Source organism: Anoplophora glabripennis, unplaced genomic scaffold (genome assembly GCF_000390285.2).
Source record: "Anoplophora glabripennis isolate ALB-LARVAE unplaced genomic scaffold, Agla_2.0 scaffold547, whole genome shotgun sequence".
NCBI lineage: Eukaryota > Metazoa > Arthropoda > Insecta > Coleoptera > Cerambycidae > Anoplophora > Anoplophora glabripennis.
In genome coordinates this window covers 230,148-254,065 of record NW_019416690.1, presented here as the reverse complement: position 1 = coordinate 254,065, position 23,918 = coordinate 230,148, and the positions used below count along the sequence as shown (strand labels likewise).

The following is a 23,918-nucleotide window of genomic DNA, read 5'->3' as shown; positions in this document are numbered from 1 at the left end:
GCAGTAATTCAAGGACAGACAAGTAGTGTTTGAGAAGTTATAAGACCAGGAGTTGAGTCCAAAAAGTTAGTGCATAAATTGCTACCAGTTACGCAACCCCGTGTGCCAACAGATTTGTGATCTAATTTTTCCCTTAGTGACATGTAAAATAAAATTTAAAATCAAAATAATAAAAAAATTACTGATTAAAATTAACTAATATCTTTACCAAAAATATTAAAATATATTTTTCAGAAATGAATATTTCTTTTTGGTTGAAGGAACAACCCCATTAATTGATAAGAAAAGTGATAAAATTGCAATATTTACCTGCTGGTTTTGATCTTAACGAGCCTCGTCTTCTTGTAGTAAATGAAGGTGTCCTCTTCGGTGGTTTGGAACTTGGTCCAACTTTCATACTCTCTGCCCTTTTTACTGAGGCATCGGAACCTCTCCTCATTCTGTCTCTTTCAAACATCTGAGCCACTGAATTAGTTTTTCTCAGAGTCACACTGGGTTTCACAGGCGGAGGAGTAATTACAATCTGAGTTTCTGTAGTAATAATCGTTTCACCATTAACAGTGTCTTCTGGTATATCATGATACCTGGAATCTCTCTCTCTAGATTCCTGTCGCCTCATTTCGGCTATTCTTGCCATTTCTTGTCTCTTCCTCTGTTCTAACCTTTCCAGTTCCACTCTTTCTTTTTCAGCTTTACGTGCAAGAGCTTCTTGTTTCAACTGTTGGGCAAATGCATCTTCTACCAGTGTCATTCGTTTAAGAGCGTCGAACTTATCCTCTTGTGCTTTGACAGCTTCTTCGAAGTCACGATGTTTACGAATAAGTTCCTCAACTTGTGGAATGCTTTCTCCGACTTTAGAGTCTTTTAAGATACCCTCTCTTACAACCAACCAGTTTTCTAAAGTATTTGCCTCTCGTTTGAAAAGTTGCACATCCAAGTTTTGTTCGTAAATGATATTTCTCTTATTCCATATATTTATCAACAGTTCCATTCTTTGTTGTAGTATTTTTATTTTATCTTCGATTTCTTGAGATAGATAGTGTTTCTCTTTAATGAAGGTGTTACCGTTTTTGTAAAACTGTTTGAGAACTGGCAAACGTCCATCAATTTCACTTTTGTATTCCTTATGCCTTTCTATTAGAATTTCGGCCTCCATGCTGTCCTGTGGCAAATCGGGCGCTGTTATCTTCGCGAGCATTTCATTTATCCATGCACTAAAGTAAAAAAATCAATTTTATTTTACTTTAAATGTATAAGACTAATTCTCATAATACAAAAAATCTGCTGTTTGATATCAAATAAATTAAAAGAGCTAATAAGTTAGAATTAGATAGGCAAAATTATACCTACCTAACCTAACTCAACTTCTCCAATACTACTAACAAATATTGTTAGGAGTTTGTATTCAATTAAAAGCATTTTCAAATGAAAGTTAGTATAGTGTCTCAAAACTTTAAAGACGTTTTTCTCAAAACGTGATTTTTTAAAACGGCATACAGCATAACTCTTAACAATTTTCATTTTATTCAATCCAAATTTTAACTATATTTTTAATATAACATTTCAAAGAGAAGTAGATCTGGGATTTTCAATAAGTTGATTTTATCATTATTTAATAACAAATAATTTCACCTTTTTTTTTGTCAAAATGTTCATATTTTTCTAGCCATACTCATGTAGATTAAGAGAAATTTTGTTGTTCTTTCTATTTTCAAATTTCAGTTATACTGCATGCCGCAGAGCGCCTCGAATTCAACATGCCTCGTGAGAATAGCTCTAGCGTCGCCATTTTATACTACTTATGAATAAATATATATATATATTTTTTCACTTAAAGACATCGTTCATAACATCCTTTAATATTATTATCCTCTTACATTTCCTTCCAATAAAAAAAAATTGTAAAAAAATGCTTTACTTTTATAGAGGTGTTACTCATTAATGTGCTTGTTCAAAAACAAATATGATCTGATTTTCAAATAAACTACAAAATATATTTTTCTTGAAAACACCATTAAAATTTATCGACTTTTTACAAAACCAATTTATACCGGCTCCATTATAAAAGTAATTGTGATGTGATGTGACACAACTATCCATCACAGCGGGGTAAAACGGGTCGTGAAATGTGGTGCGGGGTCTGCCCTTCCAATGCAGCCGGTCGCCAGTTTGTTCCGAGCAGTCTGTGTGGAAAGACGTGCCTCCGTGTAAAGTGTGTTTTTCGACTTTGTAATACAGCCCTATGGAGCGTTCGCTTGAACAGCGATATACCATTAAGTTTTGTGTGTGGTTGGGAATGTAACCGAAACATTCCAGATGTTTCAAGGGGCCTTCAAGGACAGCTGCATTTCAAGGTCACAGTCTCGGAGGTGGCACAAGGTGTTCAAGGAGGGCTGGGGGGATATCGCCGACAACCCCGTTCTGAACGCCCAACAACGGCCAGAACTGACGAAAACGTGAATCGTGGGCGAAGTTTTGCGTTCCGACCGTTGATTGAGTATGCAGCAAATTGCTGACACCCTAAACATGTCCACATTTGTGGTAGATACATGGGATAGTGACCGAGGACCTGCAAATGCGCAAGGTCTGCGCGAAGCTTGTGCCGAAAGTGTTGACGGAAGACCAGAAAGAACATCGAGTTTCAAGCTGTCAAGAATTGTTGGATTTGATTCAAAATGAGCCGGACTTTCTTAACTCTGTCGTAACCGGAGATGAATCCTGGATGTTCGAGTACGACCCAGAATCGAAAAGGCAGAGCAGCGAGTGGCACACAAAATCATTCCCCCACCCCAAGAAAGTGTGAATGAGCAAGTCTCGCATCAAAACGATGCTCACTGTCTTTTTTGACGTCCGAAAATCGTCCATTTTGAGTTTGTACTGCAGGAAGAAACTGTCAACTCAGCCTTTTACCTGGAGGTGCTCAAGAGATTGAAACACCCGGTTGCGTGCGTGAGGGCAGACATCAAAAACACGGTCAAGCTCCACCATGACAATGCCCCCAGCCACACGGCCTTCAATGTTACCAACTCCCTGACCCGGAACAACACCCCGGTGGTCCCCCAGCCCCCTTACAGTCCCCACTTGGCTCCATGCAACTTTTTTTTGTTTCCCTGACTGAAGAGAGAGCTGAAAGGAAGGCATTGGGAGTCTGTGGAAAACATCCAAAAGCATGTTACAACGTTCCTAAGAACAATTCCCGTCGAAGAGTTTCAGGGTGCCTTCCAGGCATGGCAGACACGTCTCCGCAAGTGCATTGATGCTGGGGGAGAGTATTTTGAAGAATTTTAAGTATTTGTACCGGTACAATCAATAAATCTATTTTTCCCACAAAATGCGCATTACTTTTATAATGGACCCTGTAATCTACAACAATCATAAATTGGGAAAATTGTAGTATGGTCTAACAACAGTTTACTTGTAAGGATAGGTTACCACTTAAAAATAACTATATTCTATTACCAATTACATACAATAACGCATTCACTATTTGTGTTAGAAACCTCTTCAATGATGTTGCTATACCGTTTGAATAAATTTTTAATTTTTGATAAATATAATGTAACTTTAAGCATATACTTACAGCAAATCATGATATTCATCAAAGTACGACTGTAATTGTTCAGATTGTTGTAGGTAATCTTTTTCTCTCTCGGCTTTAGTTTGTAAGTCCTCCCAAGCACTAACAGTGTCTTCTCTCTTATCATCAATGTGTTCCTTAGTATCCGGAAATTCAGCAATAAGTCTATCACCTTCCTGTTCTATAAGGTCCACTTTATCCTTAATAGCTTTCATTTCAGTTTCAAGGGCTTGATGTTTCCTTATTAGTTGTTCAATAGCTTCTGAATCTTGCACGTAGGGACTATAGTTGATATCAGCCTCTTTTTCTTGTATCCAAGAAATGATTTCTTCTGCAGTTCGATCGAATACGTGAACTTGTTTAGCCCCTGCCAACGCTTCTTTACGTGCATTGGCCAGTTCAACTAAATCTTCCCAGGTGTTCTGCAAGTCAATAACCTTCTGTTGGACTTCGTTACTGTAACTGCTCTTAGCTTCTATAATAACGTTTCCATTTTCTACGCATTGCTGTACTCTCGGTTCGCTGTTCATTAAGCTAGCATGGAATGTATCGAATGCTTGAATAAGTAGTTCGACATGCTCTAAGTCATTGCCATATTCTTCCGAATCGGCTTTATTCATTTGTTCTCTCATCCATTCCTGAACTTCATTACAGTCATGAATGAAACCGAAGTACTGTAAAGCTTCGGAGAGTCGGACTTCTCTTTCGGTAACCAACTTTCGTAATTCGGCAAATTCTCCTTCTAGTTCAACCTGAATAAATAAAACATTTCATTATGCGTTAAATATATTTGTTTTCTTTATTTATTAGAGTATTTTGTCTTTGCCTAATTTAGAATCTCAAAATAAAAAACTGTCAAATTTATTTGAAAAAGAAACATCATTCTTATTTTTGAAAATGATAATAGATTGATAACAGTAGTGATGCGTATTTTTTATATTTTTTATTCATTTGCCTCTTTCAGTGGAAGAGTTTTGGTTAGGCAAAATTAATTTAATAATTCACCGATTCTTGTTGTTTAATCAATTTTTAATTTTTTCACAAGCAAGATAAATGACCCTAATAATGAGGGAAAAGCTAAAATATGTCACAAATAAATAATTTTAAAAAATAATTTTTTATCTCTATAAATAATTGTCAAGAATACAATTATTTATATAAACAAGGTGTTCCATTTAAAATTTTTCAACCCGATGTTTCAAATATCAAAAAAATATACACTTCACATTAATGCACCATTAAAAATGGGTCTCAATTTCAATGTTGATTTTCTTGCGGCAGCTAATTTGATTTTGACGACTTTATTTTTCTAAGTTATAACTTTATTTAATTTAATATTTCTCTGAGCGTGTTTTCGATGTACTGGTTAATTGTTTCTCAGTTGTCTACCCATGTTGTCCCACAAATGTTCTATAGGAGTGAGATCTAGATTACCCGTGGGCTAGTCTAAAGGCTCAATACACAACTCAAGCAATTATTCCTGTACTGCATGAGCAGTGTGGTGTCTTGCGTTATCGTGCATTAATAAGAAATTGTTTATACGAGAAGCAGAACAGTTCTATTTTAGTCATCAAGAAAATTCTTCCCTAAACTATTACAGGATCTGCATTAAATAATATGGTTTAATATGTTTTGACGAATGTTGTACTGGGAATATGACCACCAAAGATAGAAGCTAGAGACACAAGCGACAACTATTACCGCACATCGTTGCACAACTATAACACATGTTTTAATTCCCATAGTTTTTGTCTCTAATCTCCATTTGACTTCCCCTACACAACGGTTGGAATTGTATAAACAAAAACCGTATTTGTTCACTAACAAAACAGTTAATTTGAGGCATTTATTTTCTGTTTATAAATGTTTGGAACAAACTGGTGCGCTTGCAATTAACCAAGTATATGAAATGAATTAAAACACAAATTTTTCAGAAAACAAGAGACTACAATGTGATACAAGTAAACATTTGGTAAGGTAGTTGGCACTTCCTACAAGGTGTTTCAAATTTTGGAGAAAAAACTTATTTTGCAGTGCACCGTGTATATTCTTAAATTTCAATAAAAATTTCTACCTTAGGAATATTACTGAAGAAAGAATAATCCTATAATTTAAAAAAAGGTCATCAAGATCGGATTAGTCATAGGAAAGAAAATAAACTTCAAGATTAATAAAATGTGGTGTATTTCTATAAAAAAATTTTGTTTAGTTTGTATAAATTACTATAACTGTAAATACAGGGTGATTCACAAACGATGACCAAAAATGAAACCTCGTATTCTTTGGTGAGTTTTAAAAAGATATATTTAAATTTTTTTAAATCATTTAAAAACTAGTACCTAAGGGAAATAATTTGAAATGGGGCACATGTATTTTTGAAAACATTGTCCAAAATCTGAGACCTTTTCCTAAATACAATAGTGCAACACTGCTTTACCATGATGCTTTTATCATGATATTTTGGATTCGTCTTTCTTATGTTTTTCTAGCCTAATTTTTGAGTAAATCTTAAAAAACGAACTGAAAACACACTTCGATATACGAATAAAATCCGGTTTAAAATTATAGTAGGCTGCAATAGCAACTTTGGCATTCTGAGCAGTTAGACAAAATAATAAATTATGTTTTCATCAGATTCAAGCAACAATAAATTTCGAATAAATTGCACTTTTTGTTATTAAAAAGATGTCGTGCCTGTGTTCGTGGAAATGGAGGTATTTTTGAGAAATTACTCAAATAAAATCATTAAAATGATGAGTAATGTTATTACAGTGAAAATTGGTTATAACGACATCACTTTGTATGACATATTGGATATAATGACGGAATTCGGAAGTCCTGATTTAACCCTATACAGGGTGTCTGGAAATGATGAGCAAAAAATTCAGGGGATAATAGACTGAAAATAAATGCTACCTCTTTCTGTAACATTTTTTCCAAAACTGATTATTAACGGAGTTACAGGGTGTTAAAGTTAAATTTTATTTGCAGTTTTTTTGCAATACCTTTTGCCACACTCATAATATTTTGACGAAATTTTGTGTATGGGGGTTTTTCGGGATGAGGATTGTAAATTTGCCCACCGTTTTTTCGCATTTTGTAGAGGGCGCCACATACGAGCCTTTATTTTGATTTGAATGGTTCCAACTTTTTTGTGCTACACTTTATGCGACTTTTGACTGAATATTTTTGTTCTCCTAACCTTTTGACATAAAAAAGGTATACTTTATTTGTTTCGATAAATCTAACCGTTTTCGAGAAAAACGCTAAAATAACATTGCTTGCATGTGATGAATACGAAATCATTTTAATTTATTTTCTACATTAAACATAGCATGCTTTGGAAACAAGCGCTTAGTTGCCTTGGAAACAAGTTTGTGGAGAATTAGTTTTGACAGATAGTAATTTTTGTGAAAATTTGTTGTTACGCTGATGGTGGTTAATGATAAATAATAAAAAAATAACGTCCTCAACAAATAAAGAATGGTTTACTAACAAAATCATAAGGTTAAAATACATAAGTTACTAGAACAATACAAATACAAATTAAACATTCAAATCAAAAGTTCAAAGTGACGTCCTTCCTCTTCAATGCATAAATTAATTCTTCTTAAAAAATTCCGACGAACTCTATGGAATATTCCTTCCTTTTGCTTAATTACCTCACAATTAGCAACAATTCTTTCTCTCAGTTCATCGACGCTATTCACAGGTGTCCTGTATACAAGCGTCTTCAGATAGCCCCAAAAAAAGAAATCGATTGGGTTTAAGTCAGGGGATCTAGGGGCCCACTGTACAAAACCACCGCGTCCTATCCACCTTTCAGGAAAAGTTTCATTTAAGAATTCTCTGGCCGCTAAACTAAAATGCGGTGGCGCGCCATCTTGAAGCAGCCACATTGCATTTCTTAATCCGAGTGGTACATCTTCCAATAGAATAGGTAAGTGGTTTCTTAAAAAATCCAAGTAAACTTCACCATTGAGTCTTTGTGGAAAGAAATGTGGCCCAATTAAGTAGTCCCCTACAATACCGGCCCACACGTTGACGGAAAACTTATTTTGATAACCACGCTCTATTGATAAATTAGGATTCTCATCAGACCAAAAATGCTCATTGTGGAGGTTTATTAAGCCATCATGGCCAAATCCAGCTTCGTCTGTGAAAAGGATATTACGAACAAAATTTTGGTCACCATTATGAAGTATTCTTATTGTATTGCAGAAATTCACACAAGCAGCAGGATCAACGGCAGATAAGGCTTGCACCTTTTGGTAGTGGTACGGATGAAGATTTTGTTCGTGTATTGTTTCATGTACGGAGCTCTTTGGAATGCCCTCCTGAATAGCAATTTTTCTTATACTTATATTGGGATTCTTCTCTATCAAATTCAAAATACAAGCTTCTGCTTCTGCTGTGCTAGTATTCCATTGTCGACCTACATCAAAATTTCTAGTTTTGAACAATCCAAATTCTCCCAGTCTTCGATGAATAGTACTGAACATTCGCGATTGGGGTAGGTTTCTATTTGGAAATGCTTCACGATACAAACGTCGTGCTGCAAGAGCATTGCCAGCAGCTAAACCTTAATAATAATGTATGTCCCGCAACTCCACGTTAGAGTAATTGTTGTTCATTTTTATTATTATTTTTATGATAACAATTACTACAAAAGAACTTGTACAAAATTACTATCTATCAAAACTAATTTTCCACAAATTTGTTTCCAAGGCAACTAAGCGCTTGTTTCCAAAGCATGCTATGTTTAATGTAGAAAAGAAAATAAAATGATTTCGTATTCATCACATGCAAGCGATGTTATTTTAGCCTTTTTCTCGAAAACGGTTAGATTTATCGAAACAAATAAAGTATATCTTTTTTATGTCAAAAGGTTAGGAGAATCAAAAGTCGCATAAAGTGTAGCACAAAAAAGTTGGAACCATTCAAATCAAAATAAAGGCTCGTATGTGGCGCCCTCCACAAAATACGTAAAAACGGTGGGCAAATTTATAATCCTCATCCCGAAAAACCCCCATATACGAAATTTCGTCAAAATATTATGAGTGTGGCAAAAGGTATTGCAAAGAAACTGCAAATAAAATTTAACTTTAACACCCTGTAACTCCGTTAATAATCAGTTTTGGAAAAAATGTTATAGAAAGAGGTAGGATTTATTTTCGGTCTAGAATTATCCCCTGAATTTTTTGCTCATCATTTCCGGACACCCTGTAGAAATACCACATTAAAAATATCGTTTACTATGACACGCATACAATTGTATTACATGAATTAATTACTGCTTTCTATCACGATGTCGAAGGGAAAAGTGTTAAATTAAGAAGAAAAATCACATATAATATAGAGATTAAAAAATGGCTAATGCAAGTAAGCAAAAAAAATGTGGCGTGTCACACTACGATTTCAACAATTTGGAAGGATAGAAATAAAGTAGTCTCTATTCGTAAACAATTCATTGAAAATGAAGCGTGCGTGATCTTTTGAACGCAAAGCAATACATGTACATACATAAAGACTTGTAATTTCTCATTTTTTCTATAAAAATTTTAAATAAAATATATGTAATTGCTTATTACGTCTATCGATTATAACAACCGTAAACAAACGGTCCCTTAAAGGTTGTTATAAACGATTTTCACTGTAATTTCTTTATTCAAATAAATAACCGAATTATTAGTGTTTATTATGTCATTTAAGTAAAAGTGTTTTCATTTCGTTTTTTAAGCTTTACTTGAAAATCAGGTTTTTTTTTAAAAACATAAGAAAGTAGTAATTTGTAGAAAATTGAAAGACGAATCCAAAAATATCATGACTGTTACCGTAAAGCAGTGGTGTAATATTTTGTTTAGAAAAATATGCCACCGATACCCTGTATCTCTGCCACTGGAGCATATAAATTTTAGGAAAAAGTCTCAGATTTTGGACAATGTTTACATACATACATGTGCCCAATTTCAAATGATTTCACTTACTAGTTTTTAATTATTTAAAAAAATTAAAAAATATCTTTTGAAGTTTAACATCCTGTATCTTTAATAATAATAATAATAATAATAATAATAATAATAATAATAATAATCTTTATTTTCTATAGATTTACCTACTGTAAATATGAGAAATCTTTCTAACGGAGTGTCCTAGATAAAAACTCCCCATAAAATTCACCAAAGAATACGAGGTTTCATTTTTGGTTACTGTTTGTGAATCACCCTGTGTAAATAATACTTGTATTAGGCGGAGATTCCTACAAAAATGTGCTCTTACACATTTGATTCGAGTACTTAAATTTTAATAAGGAATCTGTGTATTAGCTCTATTTATATACAAATAATTTGTTGAGAATTCATATAATCCTGAACATAATATTCGAGCCTTAATTATCAGGCTATAAAATTTAAAACTATTATAAAATTGCCTACCTTAGTAGCTGCTATATTATTGGAGTCAAAATGTTCTCGTTCGACTAAAGCATCAGCAACTTGTCCCAGTCTTTGAATAGTGGGCTGAAAAGTTTTAACTTCGATTGAAAGAGCTTCTAATTTTCTTTGGAGAGACTGAGCCGTATCCTCATCCTTGCCTACTTCTTTTGTCGCCAAGAAAGGACGTTTGTCGTTGATCCATGCCTCTGCTTCTGATACTTCTTGATAGAACTAAAATAAAAAAAATATATATGTATAAAGAAAGGAATTTTAAATTTCATTTATAAACCTACTGTTTGCGCTTCCAAGGCATCTTGTAGCCTCAAACGTCTGATACTGGCTAAATCTCTTACTTGGGCCAATTTTGTCTTTAACTCGTTTGCTTTTGCACTAATAATAGATGCTGAAGGATGTTCTGCACTCGTTAAATGAGCAGCACGAGCTACAAGTGAGGAAACAATCGGTTCTCTTGAAGCCAATTCGGCTTCTAAGGCTTGATGCTTCTTTTGTAAACTTTGTACAGCTGTTAAGCTGTTGCCCAACTCTCTAGATGCAGCAAGTGGTTCTCTATCGTCTAACCATTGAAGTTCGTCATCTACATCCCTGGTAAACTGTTGCAACATTGTAGATGATTCAAGTAAATCTCTTCTAGCTTGTAAAGGCTCTCTAAGCTGATGGAAGCGAGTTATAGAATCCTGTGCTCTTGCTTCAATTTCGTCTGCCATGAAGTGGCCACTTTTGATAAATTGTTCTGCTCCTTCATGTATTATTTCACAATTTTCAGTATGTTGCTGGATATCATTTTCCAGGGTGGTGTGACGTTTTAGTATATTATTAGCTGTCGCTAAATCTTTACCAGTATCAGTACTTTTAACTTGACCTTCGACTTCTAAAAGCCAAGTTTCAAATTCGTCCAAAGAGCGATTGAATAAAAGAGCTTGGTAGGCTTCATTAAGTCTGTCTCTTTTAAGATTCGATAGTTCTAGAAGATGTTTCCAATCATTTTCAAGTTCGTCTAACCTAATTCCTATTTCAGTAGCAGCATAATGATCGATAGATATCAGTTCTTTTCCTTCTTCAACTACATTTTGAATTCTTTCGCCACTCGCAATCACTTCAGCTTCAAAAGTTGCATGTTTTTGTATCTTATTTTGTAAATTGTTTGGTTCTCTGTAGTTTTCATCAGCTGCAATTTGCAATTTTTGACTCAACCAAGTTTCCACGTCATTCACATTTCTTAAGAATTCTTGCAGAGCCTTGGATTTTTCTAACGTGTCTTTACGTTCCTCCGCTTTCATTAAAAGCTTGTTCTTGCGATTAATGATAGCCGCTAATCTGTTGGAAACTTCCTCATTGTTCTTGTTAGTATCTGACATAATTCGTTTGGCTACTTCCTCCAGCTCCTCCACTTTGATTAACTGCTTCTCAAGCATAGCTTCAAAGTCATTATGTTTACGTAGTAGAACCTCAACAGCTCTAGGCGTGTCACCTACATCATCGTTATTTAAGAAAGCTTCTTTTGTTGCTAACCAGCTGTTCAGTTGTTTCGCTTGTTCTTTGAAATCTTCTAAATCATACTCGTGTGTTAATTCCTGCTTACGTTCGTCCCAAGCTTTGTGGATATTGTCTCGTAAATCTTTAAGTTTTTGCACGTTTTCTTGAATTTTTGGATTATCCTTTTGAGGGCATGTTTCTCCATAATGGATAAGGACCTTAAATGGCTCGTTTCGACCATTGATTTCAGCCCTTAATTCATTATGTAATTCCAACTGAGCCTCCGCTTCCGCTATGCTATTAGGTTTTTCTTGAGCCTCCATCCTTTTAATTATGTCGTTTACCCACTGCTCGATTTCCTTAACTTCTGACAAGAATTTTTCTTGTGCATAAGCTTTTTCTAATAAATCTCTACGTTTGTTCTTAGCGTTCATCAGTTTATCTAACTGATCTTGTAGAGCCAACAATTTATCTTCCAAATGTTGTGCCATGTGTGGATATTTCTGGCTAAGATAAAATGCATTTTTCTGATGTTCGTCCAATATTTTATTTTCAACTACAGCTATTTCACTCTCAAGTGCCTCCTGTTTCCGTAGCAAAGCTTCGACAGCATTTAGATCTTTACCAACATCATCAGATTCCATAGCAACACATTTTTCTGCAATCCGTTCAGAAGTATCTGCAACGTCACGATCGAAAAGGTGGATTTCTGATGCAGCAGCTAATTTATTTCTATAATCGTTAAGAGCTCCTTGCAAAGACTGCCATTTTTTGATGAAATTGCCCTCTCTTTCTTGAACTCCATGGTGGCCCTGTCTAGCTAATTTATTCGCTAAGGCACTGATAGTTTTAATTCTGGTATCATCTATTTTCATGTCACTGTCCACATCGTCTAATTTGCGTTGCAACATTTGGCAATGTTCATAATCTTTACCGGTGTCTCCAGCTTGTATCATGACCTCTTTATCTCTAATCCACGATTCAATTTTGTCAAGTTGGTTATTAAATTCAAGAATATCTTGAGCTTCTTCTAATCCTTTTCCTCTAAGAGTCACTTCATCTATCAAATGTTTCCATGCTTTTTCCAGTTGGTATAATTGTTCTCCGATATCCTTAGAAGATTTATGGTTCTTTCTTATCAATGTGTCCCCATTAGTCTTAATTTCCTTTATTCTTCCGGAATTTGCAGCTACCTCTGCTTGAAAGGCTTGATATTTCTGCAACTTTTTAATTTTGTCTTCTAAGTTGGTCACTTCGCCAGTCTTAATTTCAGTTTCTAATTTTTTCTGTTTTTCTGCTATCCAGATTTGTGCCTCGCCAACATCTCTGATAAATTCGGCATAAAGTAAACCATCCGTAAGTAACTGTTTCTTCTGGGCACACAAATGGTGAACACGGATACGTTTTTGCTGGATATCTGCCAACTTCCTAGCTATCTGTTCACTTTCGAAGTGATCTTGATTCAATAATTTATTTCCAGATACTATTAAAGCTTCCAAATTTTTGTCTTGATGATTCATTACTTTTTCAAAGGCTTCGTGCTTCTTTAACAAGTTTGCTACTTCGTCTACAGTTTCACAGATTACCATATTACTCAAGGCAGCTTCCTGAGCATTTGTAGCATCTTCTATAATTTTAGCTTCTCTCAGGAACATGTGAAGGTCACATAACTGATCGAGATGAATTTTTTTAAGTTGCCAAGCGGTGTGGAGTTTTTCCCTCTCCTGTATCAGGTTTTTATATCTCTCCAATGCTTCAGTTGCTGCATAGTGACCTAAAATAAAATTAAAATTAAAGCGCATTCAATTAAGATGTAGGTAGTTCAAACGTCATTACCAGTTTGTTCCATTGCTGCAAGGTTTTCAGCAACATCTTGGAAATTGACTTCTCTCGCTTCTATTTCTCCTTTAAGGGCTTCATGTTCACTCTTTAGTACTTGTGCCCTAGCAGCGCTTCTTACATTTTCCTCTGCGCTCATGGCTAGCCTTAAACTTGTTGCCCAGTTTGTTAAATCCCGCACTTGGGTTAGGAACTTCTGTAGATCTACACTAGCTTGTAACTGGTCTCTTCTTAGTTCTGCCCTTTCTTTCAAACCGTTCCAAGCATCCACGACTAATTCTTGTTGCTGCTGAATTTTGTTTTTATTGCTGGGATACATTTTTTGTAATCTTGAAGCGTCTTCCACAAGGACTTGCAACTGTGCTTCTAAAACGACCAGTTCATTTTCAAAAGCTTCGTGTTTTCTTAATAATGTCAAAGCTGAGTTTAAGTCACGACCGAGGTCGGTGCCAAGTGCGGCATTCTTTTCTTGAATTCTCTGTAGAGCATCTGCTATATCTCTGTGGAACCTGTGAATTTCTCCAGCTGCATTTAGTCTTTGTTCTCTAGTGTTTATTTGATCATGAAGATTTTCCCATGCTTGCCTGTTACATAACAAAATAGATTTCATTACTAAGAGGAAAGTATCCCTCTGTATGCATTACGATATTTACACACAGCAATTATAAAAGTAGTTATAAAGGAAGTTTGTTACAGAATTCAGTTGTGTTTTATAAGGGTGATTGAAGTAAATATGTTAGAAAGGAACACATTACCGTATATGTTGATGTTTTTCCATAACTTCCTGGCAAGCTTCGGAAGGTGCTTCGTTTCTAAAACAAGTTAGTTCCAACACCATCGTGAATAATGTGAGTTTTTAATTACAAGTGATATAGTGCACATAAACAACACAACATTAAAATACAAACAATTACACATTTCTCACATGAATAATGTTCTAATATAAAATAGATTTTTGGTTAACAATGATAATAATTAAAACTAAATTGTGAGAGAAATCATAGTATAGTAAACTTCCACTAACAACATTGTACAGGGTGGACCAAATTCGACTGTTTTGGAGAATTTTTGAGAATAATAAAACAGCAAAAGTTTTAACTTGGGATGTTGATTTGTTTAAAACGTACAGGGCATTATTGTTTTGAGCTATTTTCTATCATGTCATATAACTTTCCTATTTCCAAATTTTTATTTTAATGAAGAGCTTTTCAGTTTCTTGCACAGAATTCAGTGGTGTATGCTATATTTTTATATAACTTCTGCTGCTTTAGTCATAGCCCAAAACTTATATTTTTTTGTCTACTCAATTTTTTATGCATAAATTTCCTTTATCGTAAATCATTTGAATGGAAATTATAAATGTATAGGCTGCCTTACAAAAATAAAACTTGAGGCTATTATAACTGAAAAATTGGATAGGAAATAACACATGCATATTGCAGATTTTATGCAAAAACCTAAACTAAAAAAAAATAAACACAAATAAAAATATTACTTATTCCACATTAATAAAAAATCATTTTGTATTTTCTAAGAATCAAGATATAGAGATGTGTGGTTTCCCTCTACTTTTTTTTTGTCTACTACTTTATGTCTATTTGTTGACGTTGAATAAGTTCTCATTGTTTTCCAACAGAAGACATTACCAGAACATATGTGTAATTTAAGATGGTAACACCTATAAAGAAGTACTATAAGCAAGCTTGAAAATCAGTGTTATTTTGACGAAGTGTAAACTTTTTTTTTCATAGTGTTGAATTTCAGGCCGAAAAAAGAGTATTTGTGGAGAATTTTACTTTATTCATAAGAAATCCACAACTGAAGCATACAGAATTCTTGTTGAGACTTATGACCAACATGTTCTGTCGCAAACAGCATGCAGAAATTGGTTTTTAGACGCTTTTAAAACATTGATTTTGATGTTGAAGATTGCAGAATCATTAGAAGTTCATAATACAACCTTTCCAAAATGTTTGAAAGCATTAAGAATGATTTAAAGATAACGACATTGGACATCTTATCATAACTGGCGATGAAAAATGGTTACGCCACCATAATCATAAGCATAGAAAATTGTGGGGTAAGCCCAGCCATGCATCAACATCGTAGGCAAAGCCGAATAACCATGGCTCTAAGTTTCTGCTCTGTATTTGATGGGATCACTCGATCAGCTGGGGGTTGTTTATTATGAATTGCTCAAACCGAATGAAACCATAATGGGAAATCGCTATCGACTACAATTGATGTGATAAAATCACCTTGTAGATTACACAGGCCGACAAAATTTTACGAAAGAACCAGAGACCGGATCTAGTACCCAAGGGATTTTGGTGCGCTGATTATGAATCCGAGATCAGAAATGGCCCATCCCCTAGGTTCTCGAGATATTCTAACCTGAAAGTGCAAAAATCTCGGTTTTTCGCTATATTTGGGGTCAGATTACGTGAATTATTATTTTTTTCTAAAATTGCGTTAAACCATATCAAAATACCACTCTTACCCTTCTAAGCGCACTTGGATTTTTTTGAAAGCCTTTTTTTGATAGATTGAAATTTAGTACTTCAGCACTTTCGTTATAACATGGAAATAAATAAAATTTATCCAAAAACGAGGTATAGAGTACTTATACGTTTCTTGAGTCGCTGAATTTGAAAACACAGGCGTATCTGCTCCATAACCTCAATATTTCAAGATTTTCTAACCTAAAATTGCAAAAACTACTATATGAAACAGATATTTTTTTATACACGCTGTTACATCTGCAAGCTAAACTCATGACAGCAGTGGCAGCACGTGAACATTGATTGAATGTCTTCTGCTTAGGGTTGTTACATTTGTTGAATTGAATTCCGGGATATTAAGAGCCCAGGGAGTCTTTAAATGGCAGGCAAAAAATTTTTAAACTCAAGGTCACTCGTTTTCCTGGCACTTCTGAATTTCAAGGAACAATCCATTTATACAAAAATACAGATTTTCACAAGAACGATTTTTGAAACTGATACCTTTTTAAAATATCTATTCACGAATTACCTACTAACGGTATAAATAAATTGGAATAAACTAAATATATTTTATTAAATTATTGAATACTGTTTATAAACAAAAAAAAAATCATTTGTTAAATTTACCAACGATTCAACGAATTTTAATTTTCCTCGCCGTGTTATGATTTTTTCTTTATCTTTTTTTTATATATATGTACATTATATTATATTCCGGGAGTTATACGTGCAAATCCGAAATCCGGGACCATACAGCTAATTCCCCGTACAATCACAGAAAATCCCGGTCATACCCATGTGGCTAGATGTTCTTTTAATATGTCGTCAAGATCTGCACTAAAATTTATGAGTCCACGAAATATATCAGGGTTGTCCGAATTTTCTGCCTCGTCATGTCCGCGAAGTGCTAATTCGAAAGCTCCGCAAAATTTTATGCAATCTGATTTTAGATAATACATAACGATTTTTCGTTACCTGTTCATTGTGTTTCCGTATATTATCCCAATATGCAGAACCTAACTGACTTCTTATGTTTATTTTACCTAATGACTTAAATTACTTAAATCTTTCACACTGTATATCCATGCTTTATCCCCACCGAAAAGTAAGCACGGAAAACAAAACAGTGTATTTTTTAAATCACACCCGCACACCCACTCTGCTTTTGTGTATACATTATTGTTAAATTGTCTTTTATAACTTTTACTTCGGCTTGTTCCACTAATTTCAATATTTAATTGTGGTGTTGGCCCACCTAATTCTTTTATTTTTAGTTTATCCTCATAAGGCAGAAAACCAAATAAAGTTTTTTTTTTTTAAACAAAATGCTATTCATTTTAATAACTATAATATCCGTAGATGCCTAAACGAAAATATTCACACGTGCTGCTCGCAGAAATAAACCACCACATACCACATACGAAATATTACTGCATTCACTGCAGCCGTGGCTGTCGTTGTTGCAGCCACAAAACCCCATATAAAAGTGTACTGGGTCACATGCCTGATTAGCCAATAAAAACAAAAGACGCATCTAATCGTTCGCTGTGCACACATTTTGTATATGAGGTTACTTTTGAATTTATATTAGAGGAAAAACTTCTTAAAGTAAAATGATTTCCTTAAACGAATACGTTTATACTTTATTGACAACTTCTTGTAACTACAACAGGAAAACAAACATCATAATAATAATCTGTCAGACTTTTTGTTTTTCAAGAGTAACTAAACTTTTCATACGATTATTATTATTTAACACCGGCCCTCAATTGAAATGTATTATCACCATAAATAAACATAATACATACAATTGCTAAAACATGGACATGTCAAACACATTATTACTAAATCACTCGCTTAACAAACTTCGCCTAAACTTGTAGAATTTTTCTTTTCCCAAAGCCTTAGTAAATATATCGGCACAATTTTCATTAGAACTAACGTATTTAAATAGTAATTCTTTATTTGCATGAAGATGTTTAATGAAATGGTATTTTATTTCGATATGTTTACTTCGCTTTGAGTTTTCAAAATTCTTAATCATTGAAATTGCACTAAGATTGTCAATATTCAATGTAACTGGTTCACATTCACCGAACTCGTATAAAATCCCTTTTAAATTAATAAGTTCTTGAGCTGCTGATCCCGCTGATATATACTCGGCCTCCATCGAAGATAGGGCTACACAGTTCTGCTTTCGAGAATACCAGGCGATTGGATTAGAGGCATGAAAACACACAAACCGCTTACACTTTTTCTAGTTTGTCGATCACCTCCCCAGTCTGCATCACACATACCTTCTAAAACACTTGCCCCTTTTTTGTACATCAATCCAAAATCTTTTGTTGAACACATATAACGAAGTATTCTCTTACCAGCGTTCCAGGTTTGCTTGGTCGGTTTGTCCAAATATCGGCTTAAGTATGAAACACTAAAAGCAATATCTGGTCTAGTCATAATTGATAGATACATTAAACTACATATCAGTCTTCTATATGGAATATTCTGCTCTATTGATTCATCTTCATTTATTTGAAAATTCTGTTCCATTGGTGTAGCTATAGAACGACTTTCCTCCATAACAAATTCTTTCAATAAACGTGAAATCAATTTTGTTTCACAAATTTTTATTCCATTTTCAGTTTCGTTTATCTCCATTCCTAAAAATTTTGTCACTTTTGACATGTTTTTAATTTTGAACTCGTTATATAGATTTTTCAGTAGTTGTTTGACTTGATCATCAGGACCAGTTATCAATGCATCGTCCACAAACAACACTAAGTAAACATTGTCTTTTATATATAAACAATAGTCGTATTCAGATCTCTTAAATTTCAAATTTGTCATCACTTCATTAAATTTCATATTCCAACATTTTGGTGCATTTCGTAAACCATATAAAGCACGGTTTAATTTTAAGTAATTTGATTCACTATTTAAACCTTCAGGTCTCTTAATGTAAACATCATTATCTAGTAAACCATTTAAAAATGCTGTTGGTACATCTATCTGTTTTAAACTCCAATTCTTTTGCACAGAAACGGAGATTAAAACTCTTATAGTTGGAATTCTACATACCGGAGCATAACTGAATTCTTCTCCAGCATTAGGTACTTGGAAGCCTTTAGCAACTAATCGTGCTTTTTTCGTACCATCCTTTATTTTAAAAATCCATCTTGTTTCTATCGATTTTTGACCTTTAGGTAACTCTACTGGAGTCCACGTTTGTAATTCTTCATGTGAATTTAATTCTTTACTTATCGCTTGTCGCCATTCTTCAGATTTACTTGCTTCTTTATATGTTTTTGGTTCTTCTTCTGATGTTGAGAGTAAACAATAAGCTGAATATATTTCATAATCATCTAACTTTTTTGGTATTTTTATATTTCTTCCTGATCTAGTTGTAGTGTCAACCATTGGTATATAATTTTCATCTTCACTCAAACTTTGGTTTTGGTCACTTCCCTTTTCTTCTTCTTCTGTCATTTCTTGGTCTTTTTCCACTTCAACTATACTTCTGCTCTCTTCTCCGGGTATATAGCTATTTTCTATATGGCTACTTTCTTTGTTCACTTTGTATTCCATAACAATCTCATCGAATCGTACGTCTCGGCTTCTGATAACCTGTCCTTCATTTGGCAACCATAGTCTATAGCCTCCACCACAATATCCTATCATAACTGCTTTTATCGCTTTTGGATCAATCTTGTTACCCTTTGGTACTAGAGTATACCATGCATGACAACCAAATATCTTCAGTTTACTGAGATCATTTCTTCCATTCCATAATTTTGATGGAGTTTGTCCTCTGCATAATGCCGATGTAGGTGTTCTATTTAATTCGTATGTAGAACATTTAAGAGCTTCACCCCACAATTCTTTTGGAATGCCAGAATCTATAATTTTTGTTCTTAACATGTTTAATAGTGTTCGATTCATTCTCTCCGATTTGCCATTAGATTGGGGACTATAAGGCATCGTATACTCTAATTTTATACCTTTCCGTTTACAAAATTCTTTAAAGTTATTCGATATAAATTCTCCACCGTTATCTAGTCTAAATCTTTTCACTTTTGTATCATATTGTCTCTCTAATTCTTGAACATATTCTATCAAGTTATTTTCCGCTTCATCTTTGGCTTTTAAGATCTTGACAACTACAAAATGTGAGTAGTCATCTAAAATTATTTGGAAGTATTTACCTCCATCAAATGTGTTAGGTGTTATCGGCCCACACATATCACTATGTATCAGTTCACCAATACCGTGTGAAATTCTTTCATTGCTTGCGAACGGAGATCGTATGGCCTTTCCTTCTACACAAGTTGAGCATATTTTCTCAGACGATTTAATTCCAAGCTGTAGTAAAGCGTCTTTTCCAGCATGACCTAGCCTTCTATGCCAAATATCTTCATTTACTGCAACACTGCAATTCTCGTTTTGACTTGTTATACTGTCGACGTTTAATAAATACAATCCATTATATTTTTCACAAATTAAGACAAAATTTTTACCACTAATTGTAGTTTTATCTTTCTCAACTGTTATCTTATGGCCTTTAGCCGTCATTTTTGATGCAGAAAGAAGATTATGTTTTATATTTGGAACAATTAAAGCTTCAATATTTATATTTTGTCCCTGACATTTAACTTTTAATGTACCTGATTTGTTTGCCTTCAAGGTTTCACCGTTTGCGATGTTAATTGACACATAGTTAGGTAGTATTTTGATATCATACATATTTTTCTCTAGATACTCTTGTACAAAATGATTACTTGCTCCAGAGTCTAAAACGAATCTAATTTTTCCTTCCATTTCATTACATATGTTTCCTGCATATAACACTATTGGTTCTTCAACTGTGTGAGCTTCATGTTTCGTATTTATTATATTTTCATCATTTTGATTTACGTAACTTCTGTTCCTTATATAATGATGACTTCTACCTCTAAAATGTCCTCTTTTTCCTCTGTATGTGCCTCTATTTGTGTCTTTGTCTTTTTGGGAATGTTCTGGGCACTGTGCCCGAAAATGATATTGACTGCCACATGTATAGCACCTCTTTGTCGTTGCCTTAAAGCTTACTTCATTACTTCCTTCTTTCTTACTCTCTTCACGTGACTTGAACTTAATTTCTTCGTCTAATAGCCTAGCTTTCACAAAATCCCATTTGACATCTGGTACTGTCTCTAACGCTGTCACTGCTGAGTCGTATTTCGACGGTAAAGATAGTAACAAATGACACACTTTGTCACCTTCATCAATATTTGAACCAAGATCCTTTAGCTCTCTTATTATTGTGTCAAATGTCAAGAAATGGTCTTCCAACTTTTCATTTATCCCAAGCTTTAAACTGAGTAACTTTCTCCACAAAGATAGTTTTGTAAACGAACTGGATCTGACAAATACGCCTTTTAAAGCTGCTATTTGATCTTTTGCATATTCACAATCTTTAATTATATCTAGATGCTTATCAGACACACCTTGTACTATAATACTCTGTGCTCTTGCATCAGCTTTATTAAATCTGCTTCTTACTTCAGTTGTTGCATTATCTCCTGGTGGTCCTTCCAAGGCTTCATTGCACATTTCCCTTTTTAATATGGCCACTATTCTAAAATGCCAGTTGTTAAAATTATTTGCCTCTAATATAGGCACTGTAACACTGTTGAATCCCGCCATGATTTTCTTTATTTTTAAACACTTTCTTCCAATCTCAGTTTTCTGCACTCTATCTCTCACTTGACACGTTTTCAGTATTTCTCCAGCAAGATTTCTTCTGGGCCCATAACCTTTTGAATTTATATTAGAGGAAAAACTTCTTAAAGTAAAATGATTTCCTTAAACGAATACGTTTATACTTTATTGACAACTTCTTGTAACTACAACAGGAAAACAAACATCATAATAATAATCTGTCAGACTTTTTGTTTTTCAAGAGTAACTAAACTTTTCATACGATTATTATTATTTAACAGTTACATATATTAAGGAGCGTAGCTCGCGTTCTAATAAATAATAATATAAGCTCCTAGATTTATTTTAGCGCAAGTACATTTGGATTCTTTAAATAATTTGTTGCTATTTGATATGATTAAATACATAAAATTGTATGTGTTCTGCAGCTCCGCAGCTCTTATGGTAAAACCACCACTACATGACAGGTTCATCATAATGCGCTATAACCTACGACACGTTAACCTAAATGCGAAATAACCTGCGAGCGCTAAACCCGCGACAGGTAAACCTAAATACGCAATAACCTGCGACACGAAACCCACGACAGGTAAACCTAAATGTGCAATAACCAGTGAGGGCTAAACCCACGACAGGTAAACCTAAATGCGCAATAACCATCGAGGGCTAGACCCACGATGGGTAAACCTAAATGTGCAATAACCAGCAAGGACTAAATAGTGCACTAAAGTTAACCTCTAGTGGGTTCAGCGCTCGCAGGTTACTGAGTATTTAGGTTAACCTGTCGTGAATTTAGCCCTCACTGGTTATTGCACAGTTAGGTTTACCTGTCTTGAATTTAGCATCGCAGGTTATAGCTTACTTAGGTTTACCTGTCGCGGGTTTAGCGCTCAAAGGTTATTGCGCATTATGATGACCATGAGCTTAGCGTCCGAATGTAGCAGCGTGTATACATAAGTATCTGCTTCATTTAGTAGTATTTTCGCAATTTTAGGTTAGAAAATATTGAAATATTGAGCTTATGGAGCAGATCTGATGGTGTTTTCAAATTCAGCGACTCAAGAAACATATAAGTACTTTATATCTCGTTTTTGGACAAATTTCTATGGAAAAAAGATCTTAAAAAAAATCGTGTGCTTAGAAGGGTAAGGGTGATACTTTGAGATGGTTTAATGCGATTTTAGAAAAAAAATTAATTCATGTTGTAATCTGATCCCGAATATAGCGAAAAACCGCGATTTTTGCACTTTTAGGTTAGAATACCTCGAGAATCAAGGGTGATGGGCCAATTCTGAGCTCGGATTCATAATCAGCGCACCAAAATCCTTCGGGTACACTAGGTCCGGTTTCTGGTTCTGAAAATTGTCGGCCTGCGTTATTAATTCTCTTGGTTCTCAAAAAGAGTGTAAAAAGAAATGTGTAAAATAAGCAAAATCATCTAAACAAAAAAGTACTCAAATCCTTTACTCAAAAACGAAGTATTTGTGGACCAATTTCATACAAAGTTGCAAGTTTTAATTTAAATAAATAATGAGTAAATAAAATTTTTAATATCAATATGCTTATTAAGAAATGTTTTAACTCAATTACTACTTTTTTTAGCATTAATCTGTGAAGGAACAGTAATTTATTAAATGTATGTTATAGACAATCTAGACCACCACCAAATTGATTTAAAAAATTTGTACTAATTCAACCACCATCCCAAGCTCTATTTACTGAATTACTTACTCTAACTGAAGTTGTTTCTTCTGGATATCAGAGCTGTATGGGCTGTCATTTGAAATCAGTTTCTGTGCTAAATCTTCACACTGTTTATATCTCTCTGATCCCGCCTCAATCCTGTGTTTGAAATCGTCAAATTTGGCCTTCAGTAGCTAGAATAAACACATTTACTTTAATTTTCATTTTTCTCTCGATCAGAACGCTCGATAAAAAATCAATACTTACAATTAAATGTTCATAGTCTTGACCGTAATCTTCAGACGAGGCTTGCTGAAGATTGTCAGCAATCCACCTTTCTAATTCTTCAGATTCCACAAAGTATTCATGGCGGAAGAGAGATTCCATTAAGCGATGTTGTCTAATAGCCGCTTTCCTTTGCAGCAATCTGACAAGGTGTTCTAAGCTGGATTGTCTTTCAGCAATTAATTTAGAATCTGGATGTCCTGATTTAATCATAGCTTGGGCACCGTGGCCCATTTCAGATATTATATTATTGTAGGTATCTAATTCCAATTCCAAACCCTAGAAAATTATAAATATAATTAATCAAACATAAAACAAAAATTTGTTATTCTCAAAATTTCCCCAAAACTAAAAAAAAGTCTGATATCTATTTCCTAAAAGTGCAACTTGTTTCTAATTTGAGTTGTC

The 23,918-nt window shown here is 34.2% G+C and overlaps 1 protein-coding gene across 4 annotated transcripts in view; it reads right to left on the bottom strand.

Moving 5' to 3' along the window:
- The window catches only part of LOC108912647 (spectrin alpha chain, non-erythrocytic 1), a 222,883-nt gene that overhangs the window by 10,595 nt on the left and 188,370 nt on the right, over nt 1-23,918 (bottom strand). For 3 of the 4 annotated variants that reach the window (XM_018717949.2, XM_018717947.2, XM_018717951.2), the window contains 8 exons: nt 23,493-23,789; nt 23,274-23,419; nt 14,100-14,156; nt 13,342-13,928; nt 10,305-13,279; nt 10,012-10,242; nt 3,581-4,329; nt 310-1,214 (listed from right to left, as the gene is read on the bottom strand). In XM_018717949.2, the coding sequence (XP_018573465.1) occupies nt 310-1,214; nt 3,581-4,329; nt 10,012-10,242; nt 10,305-13,279; nt 13,342-13,928; nt 14,100-14,156; nt 23,274-23,419; nt 23,493-23,789 (5,947 nt within the window). The remainder of the gene's footprint in view (nt 1-309; nt 1,215-3,580; nt 4,330-10,011; nt 10,243-10,304; nt 13,280-13,341; nt 13,929-14,099; nt 14,157-23,273; nt 23,420-23,492; nt 23,790-23,918) is intronic. The other variant, XM_018717948.2, reaches the window with a different exon arrangement.